The sequence below is a fragment of the Ochotona curzoniae genome, unplaced genomic scaffold, assembly GCF_017591425.1.
Source record: "Ochotona curzoniae isolate NIBS_2020 unplaced genomic scaffold, NIBS_Ocur_1.0 scaffold_4701, whole genome shotgun sequence".
Lineage (NCBI taxonomy): Eukaryota > Metazoa > Chordata > Mammalia > Lagomorpha > Ochotonidae > Ochotona > Ochotona curzoniae.
The window spans coordinates 30,073,414-30,088,139 of NW_024467122.1; the positions used below are offsets into that span (position 1 = coordinate 30,073,414).

The window sequence follows — 14,726 nt, forward strand, 5'->3', positions numbered from 1 at the left end:
AATACCAGTATCCCAGCTCCTTTTCCTATCCAGCTTCCTGCTAACCCCACTCAGACGGCAGCCCAAGTACCTATGGGCGGCCCTGAGGGAGTCCCGGGCTCCATGCTTCAGCCTGGCCCAAACTGACTGTTGCGGCTATTTGTGTGAATGAATCAGCACAGAGAAGATCTCTCCCTGTTTCTGTCTTCCAAGTAAATAAAAAGATTCTTTTTAAAAATTAAAGAATGAAAGAACTGAGCACACATCAGTAATTCAAGACACTAGAAAGGACACTTCAACACATCTTTTTATTATATACTAAATTTAAAAATACAAATCTTATTAAAAATGCTTATCAAACATTGTATACATAAGTACTGTCAAAGACTACTGGGTTATGACATTCTGTACATTTGCTAAGGTCAATTAGAAAGAGAACGAAGTAGCATAACTTAGCTGATGTTGCATTTCAGCAGTCAAATGTTTTAAAATTTGGCAACCGGGAAGTAGTGATCTTCACCCGAGGTTTGCAGAGGTAAATGGTAAGAAAACAAACGGAATCGTGCAGCTCTTCCTGCGCTAAGTGTTCACAGGTGGATTTCTCCCTCGACCTCGAAAGTCTCACTGTAATGGGAATTAAAGTGCACAAGGCCACCAGGAATACTTGGCTTGCTTGCACCCTGAACACATGCTACCGCCCACAGTGCTGCCGTAATCAGGGTCTCGACGCTTCGTGCGCTTCCTGAGGCTCTGGAAGTTAATGTTGAATGTGGCTAGGGGACGGGAGCACATTTTCCAAATTGCACTGAAGGGCCTTAATGTACAGAAACACCAGAGATAAAAAATAATAAAGTTGGGAACAGATTCAAGGAGACTACCTCTGTCTATTTGACCATAGGAATCAAATCAGGTAAGGACCAAGCTTCACCTCTGGAAAAACACTTCCTAAAAATCTGTTTCCAAAAAATCAGACATGTACAGCAAGCACCACAATACTGCCAGTTAATGTCCACTTACACACCGCATCATAAATACCAGGTATAAAGGCCCGCCCTCTACGGGGTCACAGGAAACACAGGTCAAAGTATGTTATCACGTGACACTGACTTTACTAATGAAGTACAACTTGTAAAAAGCAGGTAACGACCACACACTCAAGGGAGAGGAAAAGGAAAGCCTCTATGCTACAAAAGTGCTCCTTTCAGCTCTCAAACCCACGAGTTCCATTTTGGGTAAAACAAGATTGTAACGTAAGGCCATCAGTTCTAAATAAGCTGATGATCCCATATGTACAGACTCACATATATATGTTTCAATCTCAATTGTGATTCAACACTAATCTACTAATACAAAACATTTATAGGAATCATTTTATCACCTATTTACAAAGAACGACAAAGATATGGAAAAAATTTGAACACTTATAATCATAGTGCACTAAAGATAAGACATATTTGTATAACCTTTAAAAAAAGAATTTAGAAAGAAATCCCTACCTATACTGTTCATGGGACCTAAGAGCAAACAAATGCAATGATCATGATTAACCTTTTATTACTGTTTCTTCTAATAACGTCGATATGAGGTCTACTTAAAGTACTGCCTACAAATACAAATTCTGCCTCGGTATAATGAGAATGTGAAGTTATTGAACAGAGATTTTTACTCCCATGGCACATCACACTTTGTAACACTAATAAGGTAGGTTTAGATAACACTTAAATCATGATTACGAATGCTTAATTGAATATTTTCCTTTCTGTAGCTGTGAAATGTAAAGCTTAGATTTGCTTCCGTCAGGCCTCTTAAACCAAACTTCATCATGGTTAATTGTTGTAATTATGGCACTAAAAAGGAAAAAAAAAAAAAGAATGAATTAATTACACTATGATTCATCTCATTTATTTTTGTTTTTTGTTTATTTTTACTTTGTTAAAAATCAAAAAGACCCTGGTTTATCAGAAATATAGGAAGGGCTATGAACAACAACTTAATGCAAAGATAACCAATTCATTCCTACAAATTTTAAAGCAATCACAGACCATTATGACTACAACAGTATAACATGCTCAGCACTGTTTTAACAAAAGCATAGAAATTTGACAAAGCTGCCACTTTCAGGATACAGACACAGGTTTTTTCCCCCCTTTTTAATTTTAACTCCCATACACGAGGGAGGACAGGCAGCATGTGCCCTTGGTATCTGCTTTATTTCACTCAATTTGCTGTCCTCCAGTTGTGTCCATTTCCTCACCTCACTGTAGATTACCAGCTCAAAAACAAAAAGTGCTGGACTGCAACAATAGGTGCTAGGGGAGGGTTGCCATTCACTAAAAGTCCGCGCTACTGCCATCAAAAACCTGATGCTCACCAACACACAGCAGGAAGCCTCCTTGCTTAATAGCATTGGTAAAATCTATTCTCTGTGAGAACTCCAGTCACACACAGTGCATAATGAGTTTTCTGTGAGGGACAGACCGGGAGCACAGCAGGCACCCCGCGAGGTTACAATGGGACCTCCAGCCTTTCTCTTGCCTGATGACACCCACTGCACTGCACTGCAGAGCACTGCACTGCACACGGGTCTATGCTGATGGTGCAGGCAAACCCTCAGCGCCACCAGCTGCCGGCAAGCTCAGCACGTACAAGCTTTGGTGTGGCACACGCCCTCGGTAATACACACCATGTTAACAATCTAGCCTAAGAGCACTTTAAAAGGTTCTTGAAAAACGGAATTCAAGGGTAAGTTGGATGTCAAAAAGTTTGAAATCTATGCATGGTGTTTTCACAACACACATTTGCCATGAACTTTTGAAAGCTCGCTCACACACACAAATTGACAAATTTGGGGGAGCAGGACTTGCAGGGCACCAGGTAAAGCCACCGCTTGGGTCACCCTCATTGCACATCAGAGCGTAGGTTCAAATCCTTGCTTCATCGATCTTCCTGCTAACGTGCCTGGGAAGGCTACAGAAGATGGTGCAAGTCCTGGGGGTCCTGGGGGTCCTGGGGGTCCTGGGCCCCAACATTCCTGGTTCCTGGCTTTGACCTGACACAGATCTAACTACTGTGGACACTTGGGGAGTGAACCAAGAAAGAGATGGAAAACCTCTTCCTCTCTCTCTGCGTCTTTGTCACCGCCTTTCCAATACATAAATCTTTAAAAAATGTACCAAAATAAGCTTATTTCTTTCATTCTATTTCCGTAAACCTTTTGAAATATCCTTGCTTTTATTATTTTATATCTTTTATTATTATATTTCAGTGAACCCCTTTTGGTTACTGTGAGACAGGAAGCCATGCTACACTGACAGCAGCCTCCTTCATCCCACCTTGGATGTGTCTCCTGCGTACAAGGGACCACACCAAGGGTCTGCCTTAGACCTCACAGCTCGGTGTAAGCATACTCTAAGATGCTTGCCCAATGACAATGCCTAAGGACGCATTTCTCAGAACACATTGCCACCGTTAAACAACATGTAATTGGTCAAAACACACTGTTCCAATTCTATCCCCACCCCGCCACGGCACTTTGAAATCCTTACTTACGTGGTGTTACACCCTCAACCTTGGCCTTGGCTACAGGAAATCTCTGCAACACTCATCCCCAATTCCCAGTGTCACACCACTGACTGTACTTACAGCAGTTCTTTTGGACATGACTAATCTTGACATAGAAAGTTTCCTAAAATAATTAATTTATGGGTTTTTTTTTCACACTATATCATCTTTCTTAACCACTACACTAGTAAACATGTCCAAAACAATAAACTAAGAATAATTTAGGACTATTATACCGATCTGTGAGCGTCTATGACAACAGTTACTATGCACAATGTTCCCGCACGCTACTATAATTCAATGGAAAGCCTCATAGTTAGAAAATGAGTGTTCAAGACTAAACTCTGAAAAAGGGTATTTTCTAACTCTAGGAACGTATTCAGAATTAAATGTGACGCTAGTGAGAAAATGAAAGCAGTGATTAACATAAATACTTTCAAAAGGCCACCTTGGATAAAATTTTCAATGCTATATAAATAAATGTGTAAACTTCATGTAAGCCTGGAAGTATTACTGACACTTTTAAAAGGCAATGCTCAATACTCAAGTTTTTCTTTAATTACTATTATGGCTTTCATTAATTTTTATATTACTTACCTACCTTAACTGATACAAATTCTTTTTATTCAAAATGTTACCATGAACACTCCAAGAGCAAGGGTTCATTCATGACAGGATGGCTTTAGGTCACTATTTGGGGATCATTATAATTTCTCTATGTTAAGAATTAATCAAAAGGACTATTATTTATCTAGCCGTATTTTTCCAACAGTCCCAGTGCATTCATGAATTTGATATGAAGTCTGGTGCATGCATATTAGCACCTGAGCACACACATGTTGTAACCAAATCGTGTGTCGACTGGAAAAGGACTCAGGCAACGTGATGTACCATGGAGGTAATGAGCCCCACGAACAGCATGACGTAAACTCTAACACTGAAATGACGGCGGCTTCTTACCTGGTAGGACATTCATCTTTTTTATCAATACATATGGTCTGTCCGCGTATATACCATTCGCCATCATAATACAGTCTTCCTTCTTCAGATCTGGCACTGTGCAGATGCTTCTCCAGCTTCACAGGGGCTAAGGGGTCAGGTCAGACACCGATACAATACTAAGACACCGTCAGAGAGCAAAAGGCTCGCAATCCTAAGACTGAACACCAACCCAGGCACACATGTGAAAGACATGTCTTAGACAGAGAAACTAATATCAAATAAAAACAAAGCAATGTGATGTCTCACATTCTTTATATAATTCATTATTCCTAAAAACAAAAGCCTACTAAACAATGAGCAAGAAATCACCTATTCACAAGATGAGTGGGGAAACAGGTGCATTATCAACTCCTAAGGCCAATTTTAAGTTTGTCAAACGCCATTCACCACAGTTCCAAAGGAAAATTATGCTTTCTGTGTTTTCTCCTCTGCAAGCACTTGACACTTTCAAAGATGCAGAGCTTACTACATATACCGAGAATTCCCCAGGCCTTTAATGCCAAAAGTGCACTGTGCTGAGTAGAAATTCCACTTTCAATCCCAGCATTGGTTTTATATGAGTCAAGTAAACTCATGCTGGGGAAGGAAAAAATGACCTTGATACAAACAGATCGTCACAGGCATGTCACAACTCTGATACCTCTGCATCCATCAAATGTCACCTGCTCTGGGAAGTCCTCCCCAGCCACTGCAGCCCCGGCTCTGTGGACCATCAGCACCACTTTATGTTTCCTGGAGCATGAGAACCTGTAACTGCCCTCGTCAGCGGTGACGGACGCATACATGATCCTGCCTTCAGCACTCCGCAGGAGACCCGCCTCTTCTCACCATCATATTTAGCACATGTATGCAGATGGGGTTCACGAAATACTCTCCCAAGACATCATGTCTGAGCACTTCATAAACACACAGAACTACACTGGGGAAAAAAAAATATTGCAACAAAAGCCTGTGTGTGGGGCTGCTACCGGGCTGTCCCCTGTAACACCTACACACCACATGGACACCAGTTCAAGTTCTAACTGTTCCGCTTGCAACACAGCTCCTTCTAATGTGCCAGGGAAAAGCACCAGAAGGTGGTCCAAGTGTTTGGGCTCTGTCACCCACATGGGAGACCTGGAAGAAGCTCCTGGTCCCAAGCTTTGGCCTGGTCTGAGCCGGGCCATCGTGGCCACCTGGGGAGTGAATCAGCAGATGAAAGAGCTCTCTGTTTCAACCACTCTGTCTATAATTCTTTCAAAATAAGTATTAAAAAAAAAAAGCTTTTGTGCTACTTACAGTCCAGTCAGGAGACAAGCAAGTAAATAATAAATAAAAAAAGTACAAAAAGTGTTTTGAAGAAAGCAAACAGGTTGCAACTTCTAACAATAACTGTAGTGTGGGGAAAACCTGCTATAACAGAGTAGTGAGGCTCTCAAAGGAATTCAGAACCTGAAAGTTGTTTCCCTGCAGGGTGAATTCCCAGGGACCATCCTCAGGAATCCTTGAGTTAAAGACAAGATGGAAATTATCTTATCTTTTCCAGATAAACTCTTGGCATGTGACTAGAAATTCCCTCTTTTAGTAACTAGAACATGTTATTAAAAAAAAAAAACATGTAGTTTTGCTAAACTGATGGGAAACCTAGCTTCCTCATCCTTACAGACATTAGCAAAACCCATTCGTGGTCAAAGAAGACTGATACCAGCGTCTGTCACAATTTCGGCAGTGATCAGAGTTTAAAAAAACACAATCAAGACAGCCACGTGGGTTTGCTGAAGAACGCCCTTGGCCTCGTGAGAGTGGCTGCACGGCCCAGCCTGCACAAGAGGCCAAGAATATTCTACACAAAGCTTCTTCGTGGTCTTGAACACCTGCCTAAACGTGCAACATACAGAAGACACTACAGAGCAGGTTACAGATGAGAAGCTGAGCATGGTCAGAGTGGAATCAGACATTAAAAAATAGGAAGCCCAGCTTCCGAGTGGCCAGACAGAAAATGGGACTCTTCAGACCAAACATGAACTAGGTCTGGTGAGAAAAATGACACAGCACAAGCCTTGGGAGCCATCGGTGCAAGACCCTCCTGCCGACCTGGGGCACTGGCTGACATAGTCACCATTACGTAGTTTTGCTAGACTGATGGGAAACTGATGTAACTAAATGTTCATTATATTCAAGAACCATCGTCTAGAAAACGGAAACAGGACGTATTTGGGAGAACGACTGAAATTAGTCATTATGTTGACAGTCTTGTGAACCACTTTTGAGTTGTAGAATATTAATTACTCTACAACTTATTTATTATTTCAAAGACGATACTTCCTCCAACAGAGAGTTAGTGGGGCGGGGGGGTTGGATTCAAAAGTTACTTAGAAAAATTCCCATAAGTCTTCAATGTAGAGGCCATGAACAAATGACTAAGTATCTTTAGTAGAATCTTTAACACATACTTTACTTTTGTTGCTGCTACTTATACTCAGAAAAGTCTGGAGGAAAGCTACTGACTTACTATTATGTAAACAAATTTACAAGTTATTGTTGAAAGTAGTAACAGTAAACACATTTAGTTGTGCGAAAACAGCAAAAACAACTGTAGATGTAATTTTATAATGCTGTTAACCTGTTTGGCTATGATGTGATGTTTATAAAGCAAAATATAATAATTATATTGACTTCCACATTCATAAATTATGATGTTTTACTTTACACTTGAATTATTCCATTTACTGTTTCATATTCTCTTCTTTTTCTTAAAAATTTATTTATTTTTATTGCAAAGTCAAATATACAGAGGAAGCGAGACAGAGAGGAAGATCTTCCGTCCAATGATTTCACTTCCCAACTGGCCGCAACAGCCAGAGCTGAGCCAATCCAAAGCCAGGAGTCAGGAGCTCCATTCTGGGTCTCCCATGCAGGTGCAGGGTCCCAAGGCTTTGGGCTGTCCTTGACTGCTTTCCCAGGCCACAAGCAGGGAGCTGCACAGTAAGCAGGGCTACCGGGATTAGAACTGGCACCCATATGAATCCTGGTAGACATGCAAGGCAAGGACTTTAGCCACTAGGCTACCATGCCAGGCCCTCACTGTCTTAATTTTATCATATTGTTGGTACTCTATTATCTTCCGTAGATCTTATCTGCCATCTAATTAGGATTTATTACACTGTTGAAAAAATTAAGTTGGTACTTACATGTTTTTTTATTGTACCCAAATAGTTAGGGAAGGTTCTCCTCTTTTCATTTCACACTTGGCTTTCTGGCCTATAGCCTTTAATTTTACTGGTCAACTCAACAACATCAGAATAGAGGTACAATTTCTTTTTAAAAGCAACTACTAAGTGAGTTTCTGGAGATTGCCTGGCGTACAAACAAGCTTATATTCAAAATATCTTAGTCATATGCTATAATTTCAAAATGAAATCACAAAATAGTTTTCACTACACTTTTTATATGAATGCAGCTAGATCTCAAACAAAAGACAAATGCTAGTTAAGCTGGCAAGCTTATTGTTAAAATTATCTTTTATCTGTCCCCACCTGATTCCTCTCCCTCCTCCATCACTTTTTAAATATCTTGTTAATTTAACTTGCTACTTCTTTTCTTCATAGATATGAGTCTTGGTTTTCTATGCCTGTGCTTTGTTGTACATTGTGATGTTTTGTAACAAAACAGCTTTTCAGAATGAGGAAAAAAAATCAAAAAAGTATAACTCGGTGTCAAATTTACTAAAGTCGACTGGAATATGTAAATCTTGGTAATGGATGAATTCAGAAAATATGCAACCTGAAGAAACTGCATAATTTCAGCAGGTTCACACCTGCCAGGAGCCCAGCTAGGAATTCCAAATATCACCCCCTAAAGAATCACCAGGCTCGCTCTTCTTTGCTCTTCTCTAACTCTCTCTCCTCCTTCCAGCCTCTCCTCCCTCCCCCCACTTCCCCTTTCCCTGCCCCGCTGGAATAAACCTCCTAAGATTAAAAAAAAAAAAAAAAAGAATTACCGGGCCCAAAAAATTCAATGAAGACTGAATATTGGATTTCTGACCTGATACGGCTAATAACAGTATAGCTGAACACCAAAAGAAGAAATATTCTATATTCAAAAGTTTTAAAACTTTCACACAAAAGTCGTCAGAGGAATTCCTGCTCATTTCAGGCAGAGTGATTAAAGACGAAAGAAAACCCTCACAGGAACGCCTGAGGATGCAGACAACTGATCAACCCTGCAGGGCCAGTCCTCCTCAACCCAGACTCACGTTCTGTTTTCACTCTGTGTGGACCCAGCGTAGCCATTGCCTTCGGAGAAAGTGGGAGAAAGATACAAACAAATTGAGTTTTGACTGAAAATATATTTTGGTATTCATTTAAGAAATACAACACTACTAATAAGCACAAATATTAAAACAGTAAAATCTAACCACCAGCTGCTTCAACAAATTTTTAAAGTCTAAGGCCAAATAGAATGTAATAAAAAAGAACCATTTCTCCTGGAAGTATTATCAACATCTGAAATAACACTCTCTCAGCTAGGAAGCTTATAAAAATGGAAAAATATAATAAGGAAAATGAGTCTCAACTCTCAACCAAGCACAAAAAGCCTGTAATTCTCAAATGTGACAAAACACAAGAAACACTGGGATTAAATGCTCATTTTTGTTCTTGCACCAAATATCCATCCAGTGTTTTCCATGACCTACCACAAAGCTAAGGATTAGGCAAAAAATGGTGGTATTATTTGGGGCAAAATGAACAAACACTTTTCTGTAATCATGCATACATTAAGAAAATACAGACCACTGGCATGTCCCTAATTCATGAAGTATCATTACAGACTGCTGTTATCTGTAATAGTATTAGCTGTCTTCGAGAAAATGTAAAAGCAAAGCATATTCAACAAGTATCAAGTTTGATGTACCAGTGAATAGCTACACTCTAGAAAGTAGACGACAGATATGTACATTTGCGCACTGCTTTCTCCTCATACCTTCCTGATTGTTGTCCAGTCTTCCAGAATGTCAAGATCTTGTAGCATATACACTATATATGGGCGTTGAAAGGTCAAGGTCAATTTAGCTGCAAAGATATCACACTCTGAACCATATTTCCAACATTTATTTTTTCAGAGAAGGAAACAAGGGTTTAGCAAGATAATCCTTTGTTATATTGTATTCTGATTCCAAATGATTCTTCATATTAGAATAAATATCGTGTGTGTGTACACTTATAAGGTCATAACCACATTCCCTCAAGTCTATGAAATCCTTAACTATACTTGCTTTCTAAGGTGGAGAGGAAAAGACAAAGACAAGGGGGAACATTCCATAAGGAATGCTGAGATTGAATACATACAGTAGTTTAATTTAAAGATGTTCCAATTTCAGAAATATTAAAATGTTTTTAAAGTACACAGGCGGGCCTGGCATGGTAGCCTAGTGGCTAAAGTTCTTACCATACACACGCTGGGATCCCATATGGGTGCCAGTTCTAATCCCAGCAGCCTCATTTCCCATCCAGCTCCCTGCTTGTGGCCTGGGAAAGCAGTAGAGGACGGCCCAAAGCCTTGGGACCCTGCACCCAGGTGGGAGATCTGGAAGAGGCTCCGTGTTCCTGGCTTCAGATTGACACAGCTCTGGCCGTTGCGGCCAGTTGGGGAGTGAATCAATGGATAGAAGATCTTTCTCTCTGTTTCTCGTCCTCTCTTTATATCTGACTTTCCAATAAAAATAAAATTAAAATCTTTAAAATAGAAGTACACATGAGAACTAAGTCATTATACAGTCATTTAACTTCTAACACCTTATAACTTTATGAAAATGCATATAGACACAGGTATACTTTGTTCTTTCTTGAGAGAGAGACAAAAGTAGAGAGCTTCCATCCACTGGTTCTCTACCCCCAAGCATCTGAGACGGCCAGGGCTGCGACCTGAGCTCAGCCCACGGGTCCAGCACTTGAGCCCTCCCCTGCTGCCTCCCAAGGCTCACACTGGCAGGAAGCTGGAGTCAGGACAGAACTGGACATCAAACCGAGGCATCCTCACTGCCCGCGGACAGCCACACCGCGGGCTCAAGTGCTCAAACTTGAGATCAAGAGTAAATTTCCTCTCCTCCCCCACCATTCTTCTAGTAAATGATTTCTTCTGCCCTCAATCCATTTAGTAAGTCATCTTCTACGTTTTTTTAAAGTCAAAATGTACTAATAAAAGCTGGCAAAGTACACATACTGTAGAAACGTAGGCAAGGGAGAAAAGCACAGCAGAGCGCCTGACAAAGGATATCCGAGACAACAACGGGCTTCTTCTTGTCGGGACTAAACGGGTCCTTCCTCTTCTTTCTTGACTGCAGCTCATCATTCCACAGCTCTGGCAGACAAATAAAAATTAAACATTACATTTATGGTGACAAAGGAGGAAAAGAGACTATAAACTACAGTATCATAGTGGCTACCTATTCAAGTATGAAACTACACAATTTCACTAATGGCGTTGCATACATACAAGACTGTTTCACTTTGTGAGCAGCTGTATACAGCACTTACAAATTTTTCTCTGCTTCTTAAAATCATAAATCAATGTGGCACTTGCTGATAACTGATGGGCACATGTCAGACACTTTGTAAAGTATGTGTTACATGCACTGTCTCCCCTAATTTTCGTCTTTATCTTGAAGGTAGACGTTCTGACTACTTCTTGTTGACAAGGAGGTCAGCTCAGAAAAGCTCAGCAACTCTCCCTGGTCACCCAGTAACCAGGACAGGGACCCCGGCATCAAGCCTCGGCTCATCCGAGTCCACCATACCCCTCTACACCAAGGAAATGAAATTACAAAAGATAAAATTAAACAGATGCAAGAACCTCAGGTAACCTACTAAGCCTTATGCTGGATGCAGAAAACCTCTCCATCATAACCCTGGAAAAAAGCAAATTACACATTGCGCCAACCTACTTTATGCACCTTCTTATTTTTCTGAGGAAAAGCCTCCATCCCTATCACTTGTGCTCATTGTCCTAGGCCTGAGCCCAAGTGAAAGGCTGTATCCGCTCCCACGCGAGCCTCCCAAGGCTCAGCAGGAAGAAAGTACCTCACTGCTGTCTGCTCACACTGTCCGTCAGTCCTGCCACACTCTGTTCACCAGCTCCAGGCGTTTGTCTTTCTAAAGCATGAGCTCAAGCCAAGCAGGTTCACATCAAGTTTTTCGGCAGCCTCCCCTTCTTCTCTGTTCAGACAATACCTAACATCTGCATCGGAAGACTAGGATCTCATGGAGTACTGCGGGCTGAGCAATGCTCATCCAAAAATCCAAAATCCCAAACTTTTCTTCTGAGTGCTAACATGACGATGCAAGCAGAAAATTCCACCCTTACTTCATGTGACTGGTCAAAGTCACAACACAGGCAAATCAGAAATACCATAGGAAGTTACTTCACGCTACACAGAAGTTGTATATGAAACATAAATGGATTTATGTTTAGACTTTCAAAGTTATCTCCAAACTATAAGTAAATATCCCCAAGCATTCCCAGTAAGAGATGCTCACGCTGTGGAGTACGTCAAGAGCTTGGTGTCATCATGTGTGCCAGACCCACCTGGTCCCTACCTGAGGTAATGTCGATGCTGTGCCTGTCCTCTTCCAGCCTTCGGATCTTCTCCTCCAGCTCACTCTGCACTGTATCATATAACAAAAGCTTCTCACTCTGGAGGGAAAAAAAACCATATCTAGGTAGAAACAAGAGTAAACTAAGAGGGACATGTAACTTACTCTCAAAGCACTGTGACATTTTTAAGAGTTTTAAGTTCAACTTAAAACTCTTAAAGAAATAAAGCTAGAAAACATAGAGCAAACATAGAAAACATAGAGCAAAACATACATTTCACTGCATGCAATTACATTTTGCTTAAAAACATCTAAAATTATATGTGATAATGAGGTAAATATATACTTAATAGAAACTCACAGAAAATTTCCCTGGCCACTTTTTAATATAAGCAGGTGTTACCTGTCACTGTAATGAAGGACATGTATTGTTATGTATTGTTATGTATGTCGCTGTCCCGCAGCGATGGACTTGGTGCACGGAGCCGATAATAACACGCGTGGACCCTGACTGATGGTCAAAACCGAAGATTATCAGGGGCATCAGACTTTATACACGTAGGGTTATATTGGTTAGGAGAGAAGGTATTTGAGCTTAGCAACAAAACCCATCAACTGCTTCCATACTCTTGTTTGGAACTCCTTTTGTTTTGTATATTCTACCAAGTATTCTCATTCACATGTGGTCCACTCAGCTGTTCTCATACAAATGATATCCAATCAGGTATACAAAAGATAGCCATTCTGTTGTTCTCCTGCAAATATTATCCAATCAACTGTAATCCTGTGCTCGCTGACCCTCTAGGGTCACAATGTCCTCCTACAATATATATAATTAGATTATATTTTATCATTAAAATAACTAGGCCTTTATTCCTAATACAATCTTTTTATTTAAAGAAACAAGAGATTTTTTTTAAAGATTTATTTATTTATTGGAAAGTCAGATATACAGAGAGGAGGAGAGACAGAGAGGAAGATCTTCCATCCGATGATTCACTCCCCAAGTGGCCGCAACAGCCAATGCTATGCCGAGCTGAAGCCTGGAGCCAGGAACTTCTTCCAGGTCTCCCACACGGGTTCAGGGTCCCAAAACTTTGGGCCGTCCTCGACTGCTTTCCCAGGGCACAAGCAGGGAGCTGGATGGGAAGTGGATCTGCTGCTGGGATTAGAACCGGCGCCCATATGGGATTCTGGTGCGTTCAAGGCGAGGACTTTAGCTGCCTGGCCACCAGGCCCTCCTAATACAATCCTAATGTCATATTAACATAACCCAGCATTATCAAAAGACTCAAGCATAAGTTTTATAATCACTGAAAGTAATTCAATAATAGTAAAAATTATATTGCAAATTAGATATATTCAAATTTACCAAAAACTATAAATAAATGACTTACTCAAAAAAAAAAAAAAAAGTTTCGGGCCCGGCGCAATGGCGCAGTGGTTAAGGTCCTCGCCTTGCACACCCGGGATCCCATATGGGTGCCAGTTCTAATCCCGGCAGCCCCGCTTCCCTTCCAGCTCCCTGCCTGTGGCCTGGGAAAGCAGTCGAGGAAGGCCCAAAGCTTTGGGACCCTGCACCCGTGTGGGAGACCCGGAAGAGGCTCCTGGCTTCGGATCGGCATAGCATCGGCTGTTGCACTCACTTGGGGAGTGAATCATCAGACGGAAGATCTTCCTTTCTGTCTCTCCTCTCTGTATATCCGCCTTTCCAATAAAAATAAAATAAATCTTTAAAAAAACAGTTTCATTGGCAGATCAGACTAAGAACCCAGATCTACTAATTCTACATTGTTCTTAATTATATTTTTCAATTTATTTTTATTTGAAAGGCAGAGTTGCACGGAGAGAAAGACAGAGATCTCTCATCGCTGGTTCACTCCCCAAATGGCCGCAACGGCCAGAGCTGAGCTGATCTGAAGCCAGGAGCCAGTAGCTGCTTCTGAGTCGGCCACATGAGGCCAGAGTCCTAAGGCTTTGGGTTATCCTCTGTTGCTTTCCCAGACCACAGACAGGCCATCCAGCAGGGAGCTGGATAGGAAATGGAGCAGCCGGGACTCGAACCGGCACCCACACAGCATGCTAATGCCACAGAGAGCAGCTCAGCTTAAACCAAGGTAACAGATCATTTTTATTTATGTCACACTGCAATCCTTATTTCGAAAGCCATAATGTGTATGTAAAATATAAAATGAAGAGTTCCTTCATATAAAAACCCTAAGATACACCCCAAACCCACCCACCACATGCTTGGCTCTCGCAAGGACTTGGGGCTGTTGGGACAGCACTGCATTTCCCCATTCACTGTGCATAAAGGCAGCACTCCCCTCATCAGCCATGAAGCCCACTCCCTGGGCCGCATGTCTGAAGCTTCCTGTCCGCTGCACAGGGAGCAGACAGCTTTGTCACTCTGAGCAAACAAGACCTAAGGCGAAAGCAAAACTGAAGACGAAGACAACTCACGGTCACACGGAAACTTATCTCACTCTTCAGCTCTCTCTCCTGGCTTCCTCTGATCCAGCCCGGCTTATGATAAAGTTGTGTACAACTCTCCAATCTTATCAACACTTTGCTACAAGAACTGAGAACTATCACATAGCAGAGAGGAGAGCA

At 41.4% G+C, this 14,726-nt stretch overlaps 1 protein-coding gene across 1 annotated transcript in view; it reads right to left on the reverse strand.

Annotated features, from left to right (window-relative positions):
- Positions 1-1,079: 1,079 nt before the first annotated feature.
- The window catches only part of BRMS1L (BRMS1 like transcriptional repressor), a 41,722-nt gene continuing 28,075 nt past the window's right edge, over positions 1,080-14,726 (reverse strand). The window contains exons 5-10 of the mRNA XM_040969126.1: positions 12,117-12,213; positions 10,798-10,881; positions 9,505-9,569; positions 8,777-8,816; positions 4,501-4,627; positions 1,080-1,826 (exon numbers count right to left, since the gene is read on the reverse strand). Coding sequence (XP_040825060.1) covers positions 1,709-1,826; positions 4,501-4,627; positions 8,777-8,816; positions 9,505-9,569; positions 10,798-10,881; positions 12,117-12,213 — 531 coding nt within the window. The 3' untranslated portion in view covers positions 1,080-1,708. The remainder of the gene's footprint in view (positions 1,827-4,500; positions 4,628-8,776; positions 8,817-9,504; positions 9,570-10,797; positions 10,882-12,116; positions 12,214-14,726) is intronic.